At 38.4% G+C, this 22942-nt stretch overlaps 1 protein-coding gene across 3 annotated transcripts in view; it reads right to left on the bottom strand.

Annotated features, from left to right (window-relative positions):
• UBE2Q2 (ubiquitin conjugating enzyme E2 Q2) overlaps positions 1-22942 on the bottom strand; it is a 71920-nt gene that overhangs the window by 3277 nt on the left and 45701 nt on the right. For 2 of the 3 annotated variants that reach the window (XM_043554926.1, XM_043554928.1), the window contains 3 exons: positions 14992-15040; positions 14448-14543; positions 163-229 (listed from right to left, as the gene is read on the bottom strand). In XM_043554926.1, the coding sequence (XP_043410861.1) occupies positions 163-229; positions 14448-14543; positions 14992-15040 (212 nt within the window). The remainder of the gene's footprint in view (positions 1-162; positions 230-14447; positions 14544-14991; positions 15041-22942) is intronic. The other variant, XM_043554927.1, reaches the window with a different exon arrangement.

The raw sequence follows: 22942 nt of genomic DNA, 5'->3' as shown, positions 1-22942 counted from the left end.
GATTTTTCAATAAAGCAGAGTGTGTGCATCCTCAAGTTAATTTTTTTCACTGGGGTAACAGTACTTTAAGAGATTAAAGCAAAAACAAACAGGGTAAGTTATCAATAGTACCTTATATAAAACTTCATAAATGGTAATAAATACTTATTGAATTAAACGTACCATTTTTCTCATGTATCTGTACAATGGAATTATAGGATTGTTGGGCTCTTGCTAGATTATACTGATTCTGAAAGAGAATTATACATTTTAAATAAAAACTCTGAGTAGATGAAAATCATTACAAATAATTTACGGATGCATCATCACTATGCTTAAAAGAACACCGGAAACTAAATTAGATTTGTTTCAAAAATAATTTTAACTTAATACCCTCATTTCTCAATTCCATTATTCTCTACCACTTTAGGATAACAAAACCAAAGTTGTACTACAATAAAAATCTATTTAAGCTTCACAGTTCATTTGTATAAATACTCTTACCACTGGACAAGTACAAAGCTTTATAGTTCTAGTGCCCTTCTCCACTGATGAATGAAGTTAAAGAATGCTACCCAGACATGAATAAAACTTAAACTCTCCTCCTCATAATAAAACAAAAAACAAAATTACAAAATATTACCTTCAGATAAGGTTAACTTTAACCTTTGAGGACTATACATATCAATGACATCTTGAGTTAAAGATGTCCATAAGTGGTACCAAGCCATTACTAAAGGAGTCTTCTTTTAAGGAGCCAAATTTAGGATTAATTTTTTCTCTAGTAGTGCAACTGAGTGACATCATAACCTACAATTAATATGTCATGAGCATTCTTCATAGTGGTACATACCTATTATGTTATAGAATAAATTCACAGTACAAAAATTAAAAATGTATAAAACATTCTAAGTGAAAATTCTCCTTCCTACCTGTCCTCCAACCATCCAGCTCCTCCTCTCATCCATCCTCCTTTCCCTACCCAAGTTAACTGTTTCTTATATCTCCTTAAGATTAAATAAGAAAAGTCACATATAGCTTATGTTACTACTAGCCACCATCCCTTGCTTATCACCCCCCAACAAATGGTAGGTAGCATGCTATAGACCCTGTTCTCTGCCTCTTCTCACTTAAGGTATCCTGCACCTTGTTCCCGATCACTGCACAAAAAGCTGAACCTTTCTGTTTTTTTAAACCGTGAAATATTCCATTGTATGGAAAGTCAAATATTTATTTATTCCCCAATTGGAGGACATTTAGGTTGTTTTCAATATTTTGTTACAATGTTACAGTGAGCAACCTTGTACAAATATTTCCAAAGCACTGGTAAATAGTCTCAGTGGAATTGCTGGGTCAAAAGACATATGCCTTTGTAATTTTGTAAGACTGTGGAAATGGGCTTGCTGCTTGGCATGTATGAGAATGCCTCTACATAGCTTTTACAAACCTCTTATTTGTGACAATGTCATGGGTGGATGATGAACTCTCAGTGTAAGTGAGATTTACATTTCTATCACGGAGCCAGGCTTAGTGTGTCTCCATATGTTTATAAGCCATTTATTTCTATTTCTGCAAATAGACGTTTTGTATCTTTTTCTACAGTGTAGCCTTTTTGAATTTCTAAGAGCTCTTTAAAAATAGTAAAAACCCTCCCATAATGCATCTGAAAAACAAACATAAAATGTTCTTTCCAAGTTAATAAAAAGTAATGTTTTTCCAAACTATATTTTCACCAAAGGACAGAAATACAAAAGAAACAGATTACATATAGCAAAATATGCACACACAGAAACTTGCAAATGATCAAAAAGCAGTCATTTCCTAACCCTACTGCCCATCTACAAGATAAGAAGAGAAAAATAAGAACATTAGCCTTCTCAGTTGTCAATAGCATGATTTTCAAATTCTAGTTTTTTAAATTTATTTTTATTACGTATATTTATTTATTTATTTTTTTTTTCAACTTTTATTTATTTTTGGGACAGAGAGAGACAGAGCATGAACGGGGGAGGGGCAGAGAGAGAGGGAGACACAGAATCGGAAACAGGCTCCAGGCTCTGAGCCATCAGCCCAGAGCCCGACGCGGGGCTCGAACGTTTATTTATTTTTGATAGAGAAAGACAGAGCACAAGTGGGGGAGGGGTAGAGAGAGAAGGAGACAGAATCTGAAGCAGGCTCCAGGCTCCGAGCTGTCAGCACAGAGCCCCACACGGGGCTTGAACTCACAAACCGCGAGATCATGACCTGAGCTGAAGTTGTACGCTCAACCAGGCGCCCCTTCAAATTCTAGTTTAAAGAGAATGTTACTGAGGAGTTGTGGCAAGATGGCGGCTTAGGAGGACGCTGGGCTCACCGCACGTCCTGCTGATCACTTAGATTCCATCTACACCTGCCTAAATAACCAGAAAACCGCCAGAGGATTGGCAGAACGGAGTCGCCGGAGCCAAACGCAGACGAGAGGCCCACGGAAGAGGGTAGGAAGGGCGGCGAGGCGGTGCGCGCTCCACGGACTGGCGGGAGGGAGCCGGGGCGGAGGGGCGGCTCGCCGGCCAAGCAGAGCCCCCGAGTCTGGCTTGTAAAAGCGGAGGGGCCTGACGGACTGTGTTCCCATAACAAGCGCGACTTAGCGTCTGGGAGGTCATAAGTTAACAGCTCTGCTCGGAAAGCGGGAAGGCTGGAGAACAAAGGGAGGGAGAGCTGCTGAGCCCCCTGACGACAGACCTCAGATTGGTGGGGAACAAAGGCGCTCGCCAGCGCCATCTCCCCCGCCCATCCCCCAGCCGAAATCCCAAAGGGAACTGGTTCCTGCCAGGGAACTTGCTCGCTCTGCGCAAACACCCAACTCTGCGCTTCCGCGGGGCCAAACCTCCGGCAGCGGATCTGACTCCCTCCCGCTGCCACAGGGCCCCTCCTGAAGTGGATCACCTAAGGAGAAGCGATCTAAGCCTGCCCCTCCTGCCCCTGAGCACCTTGCCTACCCACCCCAGCTAATACGCCAGATCCCCAGCATCACAAGCCTGGCAGGGTGCAAGTAGCCCAGACGAGCCACACCACCCCACAGTGAATCCCGCCCCTAGGAGAGGGGAAGAGAAGGCACACACCAGTCTGACTGTGGCCCCAGCGGTGGGCTGGGGGCAGACATCAGGTCTGACTGCGGCCCCGCCCACCAACTCCAGTTATACACCACAGCACAGGGGAAGTGCCCTGCAGGTCCTCACCACGCCAGGGACTATCCAAAATGACCAAGCGGAAGAACTCCCCTCAGAAGAATCTCCAGGAAATAACAACAGCTAATGAGCTGATCAAAAAGGACTTAAATAACATAACAGAAAGTGAATTTAGAATAATAGTCATAAAATTAATCGCTGGGCTTGAAAACAGTATACAGGACAGCAGAGAATCTCTTGCTACAGAGATCAAAGGACTAAGGAACAGTCACGAGGAGCTGAAAAACGCTTTAAACTAAATGCATAACAAAATGGAAACCACCACAGCTCGGCTTGAAGAGGCAGAGGAGAGAATAGGTGAACTAGAAGATAAAGTTATGGAAAAAGAGGAAGCTGAGAAAAAGAGAGATAAAAAAATCCAGGAGTATGAGGGGAAAATTAGAGAATTAAGTGATACACTAAAAAGAAATAATATACGCATAATTGGTATCCCAGAGGAGGAAGAGAGAGGGAAAGGTGCTGAAGGGGTACTTGAAGAAATAATAGCTGAGAACTTCCCTGAACTGGGGAAGGAAAAAGGCATTGAAATCCAAGAGGCACAGAGAACTCCCTTCAGACGTAACTTGAATCGATCTTCTGCACGACATATCATAGTGAAACTGGCAAAATACAAGGATAAAGAGAAAATTCTGAAAGCAGCAAGGGGTAAACGTGCCCTCACATATAAAGGGAGACCTATAAGACTCGTGACTGATCTCTCTTTTGAAACTTGGCAGGCCAGAAAGAATTGGCACGAGATTTTCAGGGTGCTAGACAGAAAAAATATGCAGCCAAGAATCCTTTATCCAGCAAGTCTGTCATTTAGAATAGAAGGAGAGATAAAGGTCTTCCCAAACAAACAAAAACTGAAGGAATTTGTCACCACTAAACCAGCCCTCCAAGAGATCCTAAGGGGGACCCTGTGAGACAAAGTCCCAGAGACATCACTATAAGCATAAAACATACAGACATCACAATGACTCTAAACCTGTATCTTTCTATAATAACACTGAATGTAAATGGATTAAATGCGCCAACCAAAAGGCATAGGGTATCAGAATGGATAAAAAAACAAGACCCATCTATTTGCTGTCTACAAGAGACTCATTTTAGACCTGAGGACACCTTTAGATTGAGAGTGAGGGGATGGAGAACTATTTATCATGCGACTGGAAGCCAAAAGAAAGCTGGAGTAGCCATACTTATATCAGACAAACTAGACTTTAAATTAAAGGCTGTAACAAGAGATGAAGAAGGACATTATATAATAGTTACAGGGTCTATCCATCAGGAAGAGCTAACAATTATAAATGTCTATGCACCGAATACCGGAGCCCCCAAATATATAAAACAATTACTCATAAACATAAGCAAGCTTATTGATAAGAATGTGGTAATTGCAGGGGACTTTAACACCCCACTTACAGAAATGGATAGATCATCTAGACACACGGCCAATAAAGAAACAAGGGCCCTGAATGAGACATTGGATCAGATGGACTTGACAGATATATTTAGAACTCTGCATCCCAAAGCAACAGAATATACTTTCTTCTCAAGTGCACATGGAACATTCTCCAAGATAGATCATATACTGGGTCACAAAACAGCCCTTCATAAGTTTACAAGAATTGAAATTATACCATGCTTACTTTCAGACCACAATGCTATGAAGCTTGAAATCAACCACAGAAAAAAGTCTGGAAAACCTCCAAAAGCATGGAGGTTAAAGAACACCCTACTAACGAATGAGTGGGTCAACCAGACAATTAGAGAAGAAATTAAAAAATATATGGAAACAAACGAAAATGAAAATACAACAATCCAAACGCTTTGGGATGCAGCAAAGGCAGTCCTGAGAGGAAAATACATTGCAATCCAGGCCTATCTCAAGAAACAAGAAAAATCCCAAATACAAAATCTAACAGCACACCTAAAGGAACTAGAAGCAGAACAGCAAAGGCAGCCTAAGCCCAGCAGAAGAAGAGAAATAATAAAGATCAGAGCAGAAATAAACAATATAGAATCTAAAAAAACTGTAGAGCAGATCAACGAAACCAAGAGTTGGTTTTTTGAAAAAATAAACAAAATTGACAAACCTCTAGCCAGGCTTCTCAAAAAGAAAAGGGAGATGACCCAAATAGATAAAATCATGAATGAAAATGGAATTATTACAACCAATCCCTCAGAGATACAAACAATTATCAGGGAATACTATGAAAAATTATATGCCAACAAATTGGACAACCTGGAAGAAATGGACAAATTCCTGAACACCCACACTCTTCCAAAACTCAATCAGGAGGAAATAGAAAGCTTGAACAGACCCATAACCAGTGAAGAAATTGAATTGGTTATCAAAAATCTCCCAACAAATAAGAGTCCAGGACCAGATGGCTTCCCAGGGGAGTTCTACCAGACGTTTAAAGCAGAGATAATACCTATCCTTCTTAAGCTATTCCAAGAAATAGAAAGGGAAGGAAAACTTCCAGACTCATTCTATGAAGCCAGTATTACTTTGATTCCTAAACCAGACAGAGACCCAGTAAAAAAAGAGAACTACAGGCCAATATCCCTGATGAATATGGATGCAAAAATTCTCAATAAGGTACTAGCAAATCGAATTCAACGGCATATAAAAAGAATTATTCACCATGATCAAGTGGGATTCATTCCTGGGATGCAGGGCTGGTTCAACATTCGCAAATCAATCAACGTGATACATCACATTAACAAAAAAAAAAGAGAAGAACCATATGATCCTGTCAATCGATGCAGAAAAGGCCTTCGACAAAATCCAGCACCCTTTCTTAATAAAAACCCTTGAGAAAGTCGGGATAGAAGGAACATACTTAAAGATCATAAAAGCCATTTATGAAAAGCCCACAGCTAACATCATCCTCAATGGGGAAAAACTGAGAGCTTTTTCCCTGAGATCAGGAACACGACAAGGATGCCCACTCTCACCGCTGCTGTTTAACATAGTGCTGGAAGTTCTAGCATCAGCAATCAGACAACAAAAGGAAATCAAAGGCATCAAAATTGGCAAAGATGAAGTCAAGCTTTCGCTTTTTGCAGATGACATGATATTATACATGGAAAATCCGATAGACTCCACCAAAAGTCTGCTAGAACTGATACAGGAATTCAGCAAAGTTGCAGGATACAAAATCAATGTACAGAAATCAGTTGCATTCTTATACACTAACAATGAAGCAACAGAAAGACAAATAAAGAAACTGATCCCATTCACAATTGCACCAAGAAGCATAAAATACCTAGGAATAAATCTAACCAAAGATGTAAAGGATCTGTATGCTGAAAACTATAGAAAGCTTATGAAGGAAATTGAAGAAGATTTAAAGAAATGGAAAGACATTCCCTGCTCATGGATTGGAAAAATAAATATTGTCAAAATGTCAATCCTACCCAAAGCTATCTACACATTCAATGCAATCCCAATCAAAATTGCACCAGCATTCTTCTCGAAACTAGAACAAGCAATCCTAAAATTCATATGGAACCACAAAAGGCCCCGAATAGCCAAAGGAATTTTGAAGAAGAAGACCAAAGCAGGAGGCATCACAATCCCAGACTTTAGCCTCTACTACAAAGCTGTCATCATCAAGACAGCATGGTATTGGCACCAAAACAGACACATAGACCAATGGAATAGAATAGAAACCCCAGAACTAGACCCACAAACGTATGGCCAACTCATCTTTGACAAAGCAGGAAAGAACATCCAATGGAAAAAAGACAGCCTCTTTAACAAATGGTGCTGGGAGAACTGGACAGCAACATGCAGAAGGTTGAAACTAGACCACTTTCTCACACCATTCACAAAAATAAACTCAAAATGGATAAAGGACCTAAATGTGAGACAGGAAACCAACAAAACCTTAGAGGAGAAAGCAGGAAAAGACCTCTCTGACCTCAGCCGTAGCAATCTCTTACTCGACACATCCCCAAAGGCAAGGGAATTAAAAGCAAAAGTGAATTACTGGGACCTTATGAAGATAAAAAGCTTCTGCACAGCAAAGGAAACAACCAACAAAACTAAAAGGCAACCAACGGAATGGGAAAAGATATTCGCAAATGACATATCGGACAAAGGGCTAGTATCCAAAATCTATAAAGAGCTCACCAAACTCCACACCCAAAAAACAAATAACCCAGTGAAGAAATGGGCAGAAAACATGAATAGACACTTCTCTAAAGAAGACATCCGGATGGCCAACAGGCACATGAAAAGATGTTCAATGTCGCTCCTTATCAGGGAAATACAAATCAAAACCACACTCAGATATCACCTCACGCCAGTCAGAGTGGCCAAAATGAACAAATCAGGAGACTATAGATGCTGGAGAGGATGTGGAGAAACGGGAACCCTCTTGCACTGTTGGTGGGAATGCAAATTGGTGCAGCCGCTCTGGAAAGCAGTGTGGAGGTTCCTCAGAAAATTAAAAATAGACCTACCCTATGACCCAGCAATAGCACTACTAGGAATTTATCCAAGGGATACAGGAGCACTGATGCATAGGGCCACTTGTACCCCAATGTTCATAGCAGCACTCTCAATAATAGCCAAATTATGGAAAGAGCCTAAATGTCCATCAACTGATGAATGGATGAAGAAATTGTGGTTTATATACACAATGGAATATTACGTGGCAATAAGAAAAAATGAAATATGGCCTTTTGTAGCAACGTGGATGGAACTGGAGAGTGTGATGCTAAGTGAAATAAGCCATACAGAGAAAGACAGATACCATATGGTTTCACTCTTATGTGGATCCTGAGAAACTTAACAGGAACCCATGGGGGAGGGGAAGGAAAAAAAAAAAAAGAGGTTAAAATGGGAGAGAGCCAAAGCATAACAGACTTAAAAACTGAGAACAAACTGAGGGTTGATGGGGGGTGGGAGGGAGGAGAGGGTGGGTGATGGGTATTGAGGAGGGCACCTTTTGGGATGAGCACTGGGTGTTGTATGGAAACCAATTTGTCAATAAATTTCATTAAAAAAAAAAAAAGAATAAACTTCAAAAAAATAAATAAATAAATAAAGAGAATGTTACTGCAGGGGCTTTAGTGTAATGGGGAGTTAGCCCTATTTTCTAACTCACTGATTTCTGCATATATCATTATTAAACCCTCCCTTCTACTTTCCTTCAGTTTTTTTAATTATTATTATTTTTGAGAGAAAGAGAACACAATTGGGGGAGGAACAGAGAGAGAGAGAGAGACAGAGAGACAGACAGACAGACATAGAATCTGAAGTAGGCTCCAGGCTCTGAGCTGTTAGCCCAGACCCCGATGAGGGGCTCAAACCCATGGACTGGGAGATCATGACCTGGGCCAAAGTCCAACTGAGCCACTCAGGTGCCCTTTTTGTACTTTTTAAAAAAAATGTTTATTTTTGAGAGAGAGTGTGTGTGATGGAGGGGGGACAGAGGGAGAGAGAGAATCCTGATGTGGGGTTCAAACCCACGAACTAGAAGATCATGACTGAGATGAAATCAAGAGTCAGATGCTTAACCAACTGAACCACCCAAGTGCCCCTTGATTGTCCTTTCTAACACTGACTTTGAGGTCTGATTCATTCTTTTTTTTTTTTTTTTAAATGATACGAGGATTTTAGAGCAAGGAGTATTCCCTCTGCCCTCTCATTTAGTTTCTAGTATGTAGGCATTTCATTGCTATTCTCTAGCTATTCTGCAGTCTTCATTTCAAAGCCCCATTAAGGGCTGTTTGAGTTCCATAATTCCACAAAAGGGACATTTGTTTTGAGCTGGTTATTATAGTTTTTTATTTAATTAGGATCAGAAAATGATCTGTCCTTTTCCTACTTCCAAAATTGAAGTTTTCTTCATTGAAGAGGATAAGTTTCACAAATGTTCCAGAGAGAGAGAGAAGAGAAGAAGGGAAGAGGAAGACACAAAGAGAGATGAGGAGAAAGAAGGAGAGAGGGACAAAGGGAGAATTTTAGTATTTTCATTATGGTTCAGTTCTAAGTCTTTTTAAATTTTCATATGATTTTTTAACCATGATTTAGAATTGTGTTTAATTTCCAAATTCATGCAGATTTTTATTAATCTTTTCATTACTGTCTTCTAACCTTAACTGTATCATATTCAAATTATATGGCTTGTTTTTAAATATTCTTAATTTATGAATTTATAATTTTTCCCCATATTCCATAAATGCTTGGGAAAGATTATATAGTATCTAATTATTGGGTACAGAGTTCTACATCTGTCCATTTGACCAAACTTAATTGATTATTCAAATCTTCTACATTTTGACATATTTAATTTACTATGAACAAGGTACACTAAAATCTCTCATTATGGTTACCTGGGTCAATTTCTCCTGTGGTTTCACCAGTCTTTCTTTTTTCCTTTTTTTAAAAATAGTCAACACACAATGTTCTTAGTTTCATTCATCAAGTTTTTTTTATCTGTATTTTGATGCTATTTTAATAGGTAAAGTAAAATATTATTATACCTCCTGGTTAACTGAGACTTTTATCATTAAGTAGTACTTTCTGTTCCAAAATCCTATTTTGATACTATACATATATATCACATATTTTGTTGTTGTTATAAGTGTATACTGGCATATCTTTATTATCCCCTTTCAATAAAAAAAGAAAAGAAAAGAAAAGAGGGCGCCTGGGTGGCTCAGTCAGTTGGGCGTCTGACTTAGGCTCAGGTCATGATCTTGCAGTTCACGAGTTCCAGCCCCACATCAAGTTTGAGCCCCACATCAGGCTCTGTCTGCGCTGATAGCCCAGAGCCTGGAGCCTGCTTAGGATTCTGTGTCTCCCTCTCTCTTTGCCCCTCCCCTCCTCATGCTCTCTTTCTCTCTTTCAGAAACAAAAAAAAATAAAAAACAAAACGCAGTGTTTTTTCATCCTTATAATTTAAACATACTTCTTAAAAATTGCCAGATTTTGTTTTATTCATTCTAACTGGTAACTTTAGTCCATTTTTTCTTGTGACTTTCCTTACCACCTTACTTCCTGGTTTCTATTTCTCTTGCTTTTTAACATTTTATTATCTCCTCCTGGAGTTCCAATAAGACATTTTAGACCTCCTTCTGATTGTTAGCTCTCAACTTCTACCACAATGTCTATCCCCATGTTCTTCTCATCTGTACAACATTGAGTTATTTCTTCTAACCAATTCTCTTTGATACCTAATCCACACATTGTTTCTCATTTCAATCATATTTTTCATTTCTATAAATTGTTTCATTCTTTTTTCAAATTTGTCTCATTATACCTGATGGTTTCATTGTTTGCTCAATTTTAGGATGCTTTTTTCTTTATATTATGTTTTACACAGAACTATTCATTTTCTCATAATTCTAATATCTAAAGTCTCTATTCTGTGTCTGATAATTCCAAAACCTAAAGTCTTTGGGAATACATATCTCTTATGTATTGTTTCTGCCAATTCTCATTATGCTGGCTTGCTTACTTGTGTGCTTGGGATTTTTCACACTGAATTCTTATTTGCTTGATCTTAATATTTGAGAATCTTGTAGGCTTAAATCAGAAAAGCTTTTCCTCTGAGGAGTATTTGTGCCTGCTTCTGATGAGAACTGTGGATATAACTAACATGAGATCATCTTAGCTTCCTTGGGAGAATCTCAGGATTATGCAAGGTTCTCACATTTGATTTGCCAACCTTGCTCATTTATAAATAAAACACCGGAATACTTAGTACAGGTAGCACCTCTCCATTCCTTGAAAGGAAAAAACAAAAACCAGATTTCTCATCTGAAGGTGATCATTCACCACAGAATTCTCTACGTAAATGACTGGAGGTCCATTAGGAGCAGGGTATGATAGGTGTCTTTGTTAGAAATAGCTTAGGGGCTGCTCCAAGAGTTGTGTGCTCTAGGATTTCACTATTTAACTTAACTATCATGCCCTCCATGCGGTGAATGAACATTTGTTAGGGTACTACCTTGCTTATCCAAACCCCAAATTCTTGCTAGCAGAACTCTAGAAAGCTTTCTTACCACTACAGCCTAGAGTTAATGTTATAGCCTGTATCCCCTGTTAACTGACCAGAAAACCAGCCCAGGCCAACATCCTCTGCCTTATGGCTTGCTCTCAGCTCCTGCTGGCTGAGCCTAGGGGAGCAAGCTAATGGCAAGACTGTACAATGAGTGACTCTTGCTTGCATAGAGTTGCAGATCCTCAGCTCCATCAATCTTACCCTATCTCCAAATTTTATGTGTGCTGACAGCCAATTTTTTTGTTTTCCAGTACTTAGGTGTATCATTTTAGTAATATTTTCTTTCTTTCTTTTTTTTTTTAATGTTTATTTATTTTTGAGACAGAGAGAGACAGAGCATGAATGGGGGAGGGGCAGAGAGAGAGGGAGACACAGAACTGGAAGCAGGCTCCAGGCTCCGAGCCATCAGCCCAGAGCCTGACGCGGGGCTCGAACTCACGGACCGCGAGATCGTGACCTGAGCTGAAGTCGGACGCTTAACCGACTGAGCCACCCAGGTGCCCCTTTAGTAATATTTTCAAGAGATAAACTCATTCATTTATTTTGAACCAATAGCTGATAGTATCTTTAAAAATATTTTAAATAGGGGTGCCTGGGTGGCTCACTCGGTTAAGTGTTTGACTTTGGCTCAGGTCATGATTCTTGTGGTTCAAGAGTTTGAGCTCTGGGTCAGGTTCTGTGCGGACAGCATTCACACTCTGTCTCTCCTCCCCCATTCACACTCTGTCTCTATCAAAAACAAATAAAACACTAAAAATTTTTTTTTAATATTTAAAATATTTTTGAATAGTTATATGTCAAAAGAAAGAGCACAAATGATTTAAAGTCTCCCATCTCTAACCTGCCCCATCAATACTTCAATACCCCCATATCAGAAATAGTTGTTAGTACTTTCTTGATTATCCTGTAGAGTTTAAAAGCCTACAAGGTAGGGGCGCCTGGGTGGCTCAGTTGGTTAAGCGTCCAACTTTAGCTCAGGTCATGATCTCACAGTTCGTGAGTTCGAGCCCTGCATCGGGCTCTGTGCTGACAGCCCAGAGCCTGAAGCCTGCTTTGGATTCTGTGTCTCCCTCTCTCTCTGCCCCTCCCCACTCCTGCTCTGTCAGTCTTAAAAATAAATAAAACATTAAAAAATTTTTTTAAGTGTACAAGGTAAAACTCCTATTACATCATGTAAAGTTTCCAAATTCTTTTTTTTTTTCAATTTTTTTTTTCAACGTTTATTTATTTTTGGGACAGAGAGAGACAGAGCATGAACGGGGGAGGGGCAGAGAGAGAGGGAGACACAGAATCGGAAACAGGCTCCAGGCTCTGAGCCATCAGCCCAGAGCCCGACGCGGGGCTCGAACTCACGGACCGCGAGATCGTGACCTGGCTGAAGTCGGACGCTTAACCGACTGTGCCACCCAGGCGCCCCTAAAGTTTCCAAATTCTTAACAGATATTAATAACAAGAAAAAAATGAAGAGTGAGGTTTTATAACCATTCATTCAAAAAATTCACCTTCTAAGACATACTTTACAAGGCAAATGTGCTTAGCTGCTTGACTTAGCATTATATATAAAATGGTTATGTTATGTACTTGCTAAGAAAACTATATATAATAGAAATATAAAGGTTGAAAGTGATAACATTGACACTGAGTAATTCCAAGAGAACTGTGGCACTGAACAGAGTATTGATATTACAGAATTTTAAAACTAGAAGAGACTTAAAATATTTTAGCTCAAGATACAGAAGGCCAGAAGAGGTAAGTTTACACAGTGAGTTATTAGTACAATGTTCTTTCTTTTTTTGTTTTTTAAATGTTGTATTTATTTTTGAGACAGAGTATGAGTGGGAGAGGGGCAGAGAGAGAGAGGGAGACACAGAATCTGAAGCAGGCTCCAGGCTCTGAGCTGTCAGTACAGAGCCTGACATGGGGCTCGAACTCGTGAACCACGAGATCATGACCTGAGCTGAAATCAGACACATAACTGAGCCACCCAGGCACTCCTCAAATGTTCTTTCAATTACTCAAAACGATCTAAGCCTTTTATATTTTAACATGAAAGATATGTTAATTTTTTATAAAAACATGATGAAATTTAACATCAAGTTCTACATAAAAATAAATGCCAGGAAGAAATTTAAAAGACTAGAAGAAGTAAACCAAATGTTAATAGTATTTCTAGGTTACAGATGACTTCAGTTTTTTATATTTTTTCCTATATTAAAAACCATGCACTGTGCATAAATTTTGTCAATACAAAAAATAAAATTCTAATAGCCTACTACATAATCATTCTATTGGCACATTTAATACACCTAAAATATACACACTGTTAAGAAATGCTAGTTAAATGTAGTTAAGTAATTCACTAGTGTTCAATAATTAACTTCTAGACTTTACACAAAATGATATTTTATTCCAGTGCAAAGAAATAGCTGTTAAAAGAACTCAAGTAAAATGAGTTATTGTATAGTACTATCCCAAATAGATGATTTTTCAAATGGCCTTCTCGATTTTTTGCTTCCTCTGTGAGTTAAGACTCTAGTGGACTCATGCTTTGATGTGCAATACATTTATAAATACATTATTTAGATTTCATACTATTTGGATAGGCATTTAACACAAGATTCACAGACATTTAGGAACTCCAAATTTTTTTAAATGTTAGGTTAGGATAACTTCCATCACACAAATACTTTTGCAAAATATACTAACTTCAGAGTATCGTCCTTGGTCCATTTAACTGTTTCGAGAAACTACAATTAGACATAGAAAGATGTTTCGGATATAGTGAATAAAGAACACAACACAGTGGGTAAGAGTAGAGACTAACACCAGACTGTCTGCTTCCAATTTTTGTTCTGCCACCTGTCATCTTAGACAAGTTATCTAACCTCTGTGTGCTTCAGTTTCCTCATCTACAAAATGAGAATAATAATACCTACTCTTAGGTTAGTAAAAGGATTGAAAGAGTACATACAAGTAAAAAGTTTAGATCAAAGCCTAGCATATAAATGCTCACTGGAAATTGACTATTCTAACATGATCTCAAGTTTGGGAAACTTCAAAGTACTTATAATTTTTTACTAGTATTTTTTAACTTACATACCAATAATAGATTTACAATTATAGACATGTCTTTCTATAGTAAGAATAACAAAGACTAAAAGAACAACACGTCTCCTAAGGTAACAGAAAATATAGATTATAAATGATTATGTCATCGTCTTAATAAAAGTACCTTATTTGCTCCAAACTGTACTCTGGCTTTGCCTTTGACTAAGGTAGCATTGATTTGCATGATGACTGATTCTATTGAGTAGGCACTGCTCCAGCCCTACAGAAAGAAGAAAACACTTCTCTAAAACATAATGGTACTCTTGATTCCCACTTGGGAAAACTTAACAAAATGGCACATAAATAGCTCTACAACAGCAAGACAATGTTAAGAAGTCTGCATGCAAGAGAAAAAAGTTGGACCATTTCTAAAATCTCGTAAAACAAAAAAACCCCTATATTCTAAGTATCAAATATGAGCAAATTAGAACCTTATATACACATTGCTCTTAGAATGGCTATCCTTGCATAGATTAAACACCAAGTACAATGTCATTTTACTGATTTGCCTTAAATAGCTTTTTCATTATTAAAAGTAGGTGCTATTGAAAACAACTTTTTTTAAGTGGGTGGTATTACATCAGAGTCTTTCCCCTCAGAATCTAATTTACATCATCAAAACACTCCATTGAGATTGAAAAATATGAGTATCATAAGAAATTAGTTACCTGTTTTGTGAGAAGTTCCATACATAGTGCTCCACCACCCAACACATACCTTAAAAAGAGAAATGGATTCTTAATCTGCTAGATCTCAGTTTCTTCTTAATTTTTAATATTTTATTTTTTTATTTACGTTGAGAGAGAAAGAGAGAGAGAATGAGAGCGAATGAGCAGGGGAGGAGCAAAGAAAGAGGGGGAGAGACAGAATCCCAAGACAGAATCCCACACTGACACACTGTCAGTGTGGAGCTCAATGTGGGGCTTGAAGTCAGGAATCATGAGATCATGATCTGAGCCAAAAAAATCAAGAGTCAGACACTTAACCGACTGAGCCACCCAGGTGCCCCCCTTGTAATTCTTAAAGTACTACTACTAAGGAAGTATGCATACAACCAAAGGTTAGAAGATAACATGCAAAAATGAGAACTGTGATTAGGGTTCTAGGACAAAGGGTAGTTAAAAAATTCGAATGCCATCGCTTTATTATAGTCTTATTTTTTTTTTTTAAATAATGAATCTTAGAATGCTTAAAGATGCTAAGGATGTCTGTCAGAAACTAGGAACTTAGCCTAAATATTTCAGAGAATGGAAAATGCTATATTCATCTGAATATTTCTCTACCATCATGTTAGCCAATGGCACCAACTTTACCTTATCTATAATAATGAACACCCACATTTTGTGGTTTAAATTGTTTTTATCCATTCTTTTGTGAGGATCAAATGGTTCTGACCACAGAGCCCCTCTCTGGGACTCCTCAATTTCTCTTGCTAATCCTGAGAACTGTTCTCTGAACCAGACAACTTCTGGGAATTTCCTGGATCTCTCTTAGGAAATCATTATTTAGATCAACATTATTCAACCTTTTAACCCCTTCTCAAACAAAATAATTTCATTTCTACTTTGTTATTTTAAACTTCAAGATACATGAAATATCATGTCTAAAAATAAAATCAAGAGCATGATAATTATAGAAGAAGGACTGATAAATCTTGAAAACATGTAAGCTAAGACCACAGGTCTGATTAGATATAAGTGAACACTGAGTCCATTACAAACTTTTTTTGTCCCCAGGGACTTTCCCCCCTTGCCTGAGATTCCTTTTGCTCCCTACTCTTCCAAATGCCGTATTTCCCCCCAATAAAACTCGTCAAGACCATTCTAGCCTGCAGATTTTGTATTCTGGCTAACGAAACACATCCTTGTGTTGACCTAACCAAATTACAGAAAAGTAAGGAATCTAAAAACTTCTACTATAGACCATTATAATTGTTACAGTGAAATTATTCAATAATGGAAATTATTCAATAATTCCCACTTCCTGGAGAATTTAAGCAAGTGTCTCTACCTGGCTGCACCAGACCTTGGAAACTTCCAAAGTTAAAGTTTATAGGAGGAAAAGAAAAACACTTCAAAACACTAGATTTGGGTGGAGAGTCATGGGATTTTAAACTTCTTTGTATATTCCCCAATGTTCCTAAAACACAGAAATCTATCTCCAATCATTTGACTCTCCCAATGGGCTCAGAGTGTCTTATGTATAGTGGTTTTAAATAAGCACTTGCTAATTGAACAGAATTAGAAGATCCATGTTTTCATTTGGATTTTGCTTTCTCCACAAATTGCTCAGACTCTAGTAATCTGTTAATGAGTTAACACTATTCTTGATCCTTACACTTCAGAAATACAAAATGCAGACAGGGACTCCAGGACTTATCTTAGGAAAAGGAGTTATGTAGACCAGCCTGAGTTACCAATTATCCAACTGCCACATTTCTTTTTAGCACTCCACTCTTTATTCTGAGGATGGAGAGTCTTTCAGGTGGGAAGAAGGAAAGTTTTTGTACTCACAGGCCAAAGAAAGTACGTTTTCAACAATGCTATAACTACGCAAATGTCTAGTACCCATACAAAAAGTGAGATAAGTAAATTTTTCCATAATACACACTATCGGCAGCATTTACACCTAAAAGGAGTGGCTGATAGAACTCTACTTCCATACTGAGTTATATTCATTTTATGATATATGTTCCAAACCCTTAGTGTTCTTTGCCTCCAAACAAATAGTTCCTGCTGAATATTGAGACAATTCAAGAACACTGGAAAGAAAGAAAAAAATAATAATCTACTGGTCATTTAAAGATAATATGCCACATTCACAGGCAAAGTAATATTTTCAGCTTAAAAAACTTCAGTTGTGGGTGCCTTGCTGGCTCAGTTGGTGAGGTGTGTGACTCTTGATCTCAGGGTGTGAGCTGGGCACTGGATGTAGATATTACTTAAAAATAAAATATTTAAAAAACAAGAACAACCAACCAAACAAAAACCCTTCAGTTGCCAAAGTTATAAAATAAACACTATCCTAAAGCTTAGCCTCTTCAGGCAATTTGTGATTTTTGTTTTACTAGGAGCTTCTTGCAAGAATGTTTGCTAGCTAACTTGCCCATCCACCAGCTACAATGATCACTTAAATTGCACTGATGAGGAGACAACAGAAACCATGTATCAGTACTAAAGTGTTAATACAACATGATTCTTAAGTGAGCCTAAGAAAGAAATGAGAAATGTAAAATTTTTAGTTTTTAAAAAATGTTTATTTATTTTTTGAGAAAGAGAAAGAGCACAAGCAGGGGAGGGGCAGAGAGAGAGGGAGACACAGAATCTGAAGTAGGCTCCAGGCTCTGAGCTTTTAGCGGAGAGCCCGATGCAGGGCTTAAACTCAAGAACTTTGAGATCACAACCTGAGCCGAAGTCAGATGCTTAAGTGACTGAGCTACCCAGGCCCCAGAAATGTAAAATTTTTATATTAGAGTCAAATTCTTCACAATAATCACATTTTTAAAAAAAGAAGGCTTATTAGCCCACATAAAACAGTCATGACCCTTCCCTTCCTTGAGGCAAGGAAATATTAATTATTGATTGTAAGAACAGAGGCTTTAGATAGAAATGAAAGAAAATGCTGGCACTTAAAACCAGATTATTAACATGTTTCCTCAATACAAACAGAAACAACCCATGGTCATCTAGAAGTAGTGATAGTCTCTTCATGGATGACTGGGGCACAAGTAATAATTCACATTATATCAACCAATAAAGAAAGCATTTTCAGTTTCCTACAAATAGCTCTCACAATGTATTAATGAGAGAAAAATAATCTTTATGATGCTCTCTCAAGTTACTACACTCTGATCTGGATTAAGCAAGAAAGATAGTCAGATACTAGTGGCTCATTAAAATAACTCATAAAAATATCAAGACAGAATTATGTATTACCCTAAATTGTCTACACCTTGCTAACCTACTGTATTTCCCTATCTGATTCATTGAGTCCCAAATATTTACTGCACACATATATGCTACACACTGAGCCAGGCAGAGTATACACTGAAGAAAACTGACAGGACCCTGTCCTTCATGATGGGAAAGGGGACCCAGAGTTCTATGAGAAGGAATAACCAAGGGGCTTTTTAAAAGTATGGTAGTCAGGAGCAGCATTTCTAAGAGAAATGCACAAGCTGAGATTTGCAGGACTTAAAAGTGTGGGTGGGAGTAACATGCCAAGCAGATGAATGTATGTTTAAGAAAGGTTATGAGGAGGGGTGCCTGGGTGGCTCAGTTGGTTGAGCATCCACCTCTTAATTTCGGCTCAGGTCATGATCCCAAAATCGTGGGATCCAGCCCTGCACCTGCCTCCATAATGAGTGTGGAGTCTGCCTAAGATTCTAAAATATTTAAAGAAATATTAAAAACAAGAAAGGTTTTGAAGAAAAAAAAAGTGTGCTGGGTACTGGGGGCTGAAAGATATCCAGTGGGGTACCAGCTTAGACAGGGGAAGTGTGGTACAAGAGTATTAAAGAGATGGGGCACCTGAGCGGCTCAGTCAGTTAAGCATCCGACTTCGGCTCAGGTCATGATCTCGCGGTCCGTGAGCTCGAGCCCCGTGTCGGGCTCTGTGCTGACAGCTCAGAGCCTGGAGCCTGTTTCAGATTCTGTGTCTCCCTCTCTCTCTGACCCTCCCCCGTTCATGCTGTCTCTCCCTGTCTCAAAAATAAATAAGTAAACGTTAAAAAAATGTTTTTAAATAAATAAAAACATACTCCTTTAAAAAATAATAATAAAATAAAGAGAAAGACAAGGGCAAGATCACAGGTGGCTTACGGTAAGGGTTGGGGTGCCTGGGTGGCTCAGTCAAGTTAAGAGTCGACTTCAGCTCAAGTCATGATCTTGCCTTGCGGTTTTTGAGTTTGAGCCCCGCATTGGGCTCTGTGCTGACAGCTCGGAGCCTGGAGCCTGTTTTGGATTCTGTGTCTCCCTCTCTCTCTCTGCCCCTCCCCCACTCACACTTTGTCTCTGAAAAAAGAATAAACCTTAAAAAAATTAAAAAAGGAAAAAAAACATATGGCAAGGGCATCAACCTGTAAGAGCAAATGGAAAGATACGGAAGAGTTTAAGCAGGGGAGCAACATAATCAAACACAAATTTATAAAATATCACTTTTAAGCTTACATGAGGGAAGGAACAGAGGAGTCCAGTCAGAAATCCTCTGAAGTGATGGCAGTAGCAACAGAAATGGAGACAACTGGATCTGGAAACCCTCTGAGAAGGAGAATTATAAGACCGGATATGGGAAATAAAGGAAAGATGTTATAAAGAATAACTCCCAGTTCAATAACTGAGATATGAAAGGCTGGGAAAGGAGACTGGAAAGGACAGGAGTTCAAGTTTTTGTGCTACAAAATTTGAGATGCCTATGTAAGAGATATTCCAGGGGCACCTGGGTGGCTCAGTCAGTTAAGCATCCGACTCTTGATTTCAGCTCAGGTCATGATCTCATGGTTCATGGATGATCTGACAGCATGGAGCCTGCTTGGGATATTCTCTATTCTCTATTCTCTATTCTCTCTCTCTCTCTCTCTCTCTCTCTCTCCCCCCCCCCCTTTGCCCCTCCTCTGCTCGTGCTCTCTCTTGCTCTCAAATAAATAAGTAAATTTTAAAAAGAGAGAAAGACATTCCAGTAGAGATGTCAAAAAACAGGTAGACACTGGAAGCAGTAAAGATATATAAAAATGCAGGATACAAAACCTGGGAGTCACTGACACAGGAGGTATTTTGAAAGCCATGGGAGCTTTTTTAATAAATAATACTAGAGTAATTGGACCATTAGGCAAAACTCTAGGACCTAAATCTCATACCTTATACAAAAACCAACTCAAAATGATTCACAAACTTATCTGTAAAATGTAAAACTATAGAACTTTGAGAAAACACAGAACAGGAGAAAATCTTCAAGATCCAGGACAAGGCAAAAGTTCTTAAAATTGATGCCAAAAGCATATAATCCCTAGAAGGAAAAACGTCTATAAACTGAAACTCATCAAAACTAAAAACTTTTTGCAAGATATAAAATCAATATATCAATAACAGATTTTTTATCTGTTGCATTTCCATATGCTAGTAATGAAATATCAGAAAGAGAAATTAAGAAAACTATCCTATTTACAATTGCATTAAAAGGAATACCTAGGAATAAATTTAATGAAGGAGGTGAAAGACCAGTACTCTAAAACCTCTAAGACACTGATGAAAGAAATAGAAGGTGACACAAATAAATGGTAAGATATAGTATGCTCATGAACTGGAAGAATACTGTTTTGGATAATAGAGGCATTTAAACAACCTACAGACTCAGTGCAATCCCTACCAAAATACCAACAATGTTTTTCAGAAAACTAGAACAAAAATCTTAAGATTTGTATGGAACCACAAAAGGCTGAATAGCCAAAGCAATCTTGAGAAAAAAACAACAAACCTGGAGGTATCACAAGTTCATATTTCTTTTTTTTTTAATTTTTTTAACGTTTATTTATTTATTTATTTTTTCAATATATGAAATTTACTGTCAAATTGGTTTCCATACAACACCCAGTGCTCATCCCAAAAGGTGCCCTCCTCAATACCCATCACCCACCCTCCCCTCCCTCCCACCCGCCATCAACCCTCAGTTTGTTCTCAGTTTTTAACAGTCTCCTATGCTTTGGCTCTCTCCCACTCTAACCTTTTTTTTTTTTCTTCCCCTCCCCCAGGGGTTTCTGTTAAGTTTCTCAGGATCCACATAAGAGTGAAACCATATGGTATCTGTCTTTCTCTGTATGGCTTATTTCACTTAGCATCACACTCTCCAGTTCCATCCACGTTGCTACAAAAGGCCATATTTCATTCTTTCATATTGCCACGTAGTATTCCATTGTGTATATAAACCACAATTTCTTTATCCATTCATCAGTTGATGGACATTTAGGCTCTTTCCATAATTTGGCTATTGTTGAGAGTGCTGCTATAAACATTGGGGTACAGGTGCCCCTATGCATCAGTACTCCTGTATCCCTTGGGTAAATTCCTAGCAGTGCTATTGCTGGGTCATAGGGTAGGTCTATTTTTAATTTTCTAAGGAACCTCCACACTGCTTTCCAGAGCGGTTGCACCAATTTGCATTCCCACCAACAGTGCAAGAGGGTTCCCGTTTCTCCACATCCTCTCCAGCATCTATAGTCTCCTGATTTGTTCATTTTGGCCACTCTGACTGGCGTGAGGTGATATCTGAGTGTGGTTTTGATTTGTATTTCCCTGATAAGGAGCGACATTGAACATCTTTTCATGTGCCTGTTGGCCATCCGGATGTCTTCTTTAGAGAAGTGTCTATTCATGTTTTCTGCCCATTTCTTCACTGGGTTATTTGTTTTTCGGGTGTGGAGTTTGGTGAGTTCTTTATAGATTTTGGATACTAGCCCTTTGTCTGATATGTCATTTGCAAATATCTTACGTTTATTTGTTTTTGAGACAGAGAGAGACCGAGCATGAACAGGGGTGGGTCAGAGAGAGAGGGAGACACAGAATCTGAAACAGGCTCCAGGCTCTGAGCAGTCAGCACAGAGCCCGACGCGGGGCTCAAACTCACGGACAGTGAGATCGTGACCTGAGCCAAAGTCAGACGCTTAACTGACTGAGCCACCCAGGCACCCCACAAGTTCTTATTTCAAACTATATTACAAAGCTATAGTAATCAAAACAGTATGGTACTGGCACAAAAAGAGACACATAGATCAATGGAACAAAATAGAGCCCAGAAGTAAATACATATTTACATGGTCAATTAATCTAGGACAAAAAAAGACAAAAATATACAATAGGGAAAAAGACCATTTCTTCAATAGCATTGGGAGAACTGGACAGCTACATGTAAAAGAATGAAATTGGACCATTCTCTTACATCACACAAAAATAAACTCAAAATGGATTAAAGACCTAACTGTTAAGATTTGAAACCATAAAACTCCTAGAAGAAAACATAGGGAGTAAACCCTTATAAATCAGTCTTAGCAATATTTTTCTGGATAGGTCTCTCCAGGCAAAGGAAACAAAAGCAAAAATAAACAATTAGGACTACATCAAACTAAAAAGTTTTTGCACATTAAAAGAAACCATCAAAAAAACAAAACAAAAAACAAGGCAACCTACTCGATGGGAAAAGCTATTCACAAATGGTATATCCAATAAGGGGTTAATATCCAAAGTGTGTAAAGAACTCCTACAACTCAACACCAGAAAAATTATAATCCAATTTAAAAATGGAAAACCTGAATAGATATTTTTCCAAAGAATACCTACAGATGGCTAACCAACATATGAAGAGGCTCACTAATCATCAGGAAAATGCAAATCTAAACTACATGATAATATCCGCTCACACCAGTCAGAATGACCAGTATCAAAAAGACAAGAAGCATAAGTGTTGCCCAGGATGTAGAGAAAGGGAACCCTCATGCGCTGTTGGTAGGAATGGAAATTGGTGTACCCACTGTGGAAGAGAGTATGGAGGTTCCTCAAAAGAAATGTACTAAGAAGAAAAGTACATACAATCTAGTAATTCCACTTCTGGGTATTTACCCAAAGAAAATGA

This window comes from Prionailurus bengalensis, chromosome B3 (assembly GCF_016509475.1).
Source record: "Prionailurus bengalensis isolate Pbe53 chromosome B3, Fcat_Pben_1.1_paternal_pri, whole genome shotgun sequence".
Lineage (NCBI taxonomy): Eukaryota > Metazoa > Chordata > Mammalia > Carnivora > Felidae > Prionailurus > Prionailurus bengalensis.
The sequence above is the reverse complement of the archived record's forward strand: the minus strand, read 5'-3'. Positions and strand labels throughout refer to the sequence as shown.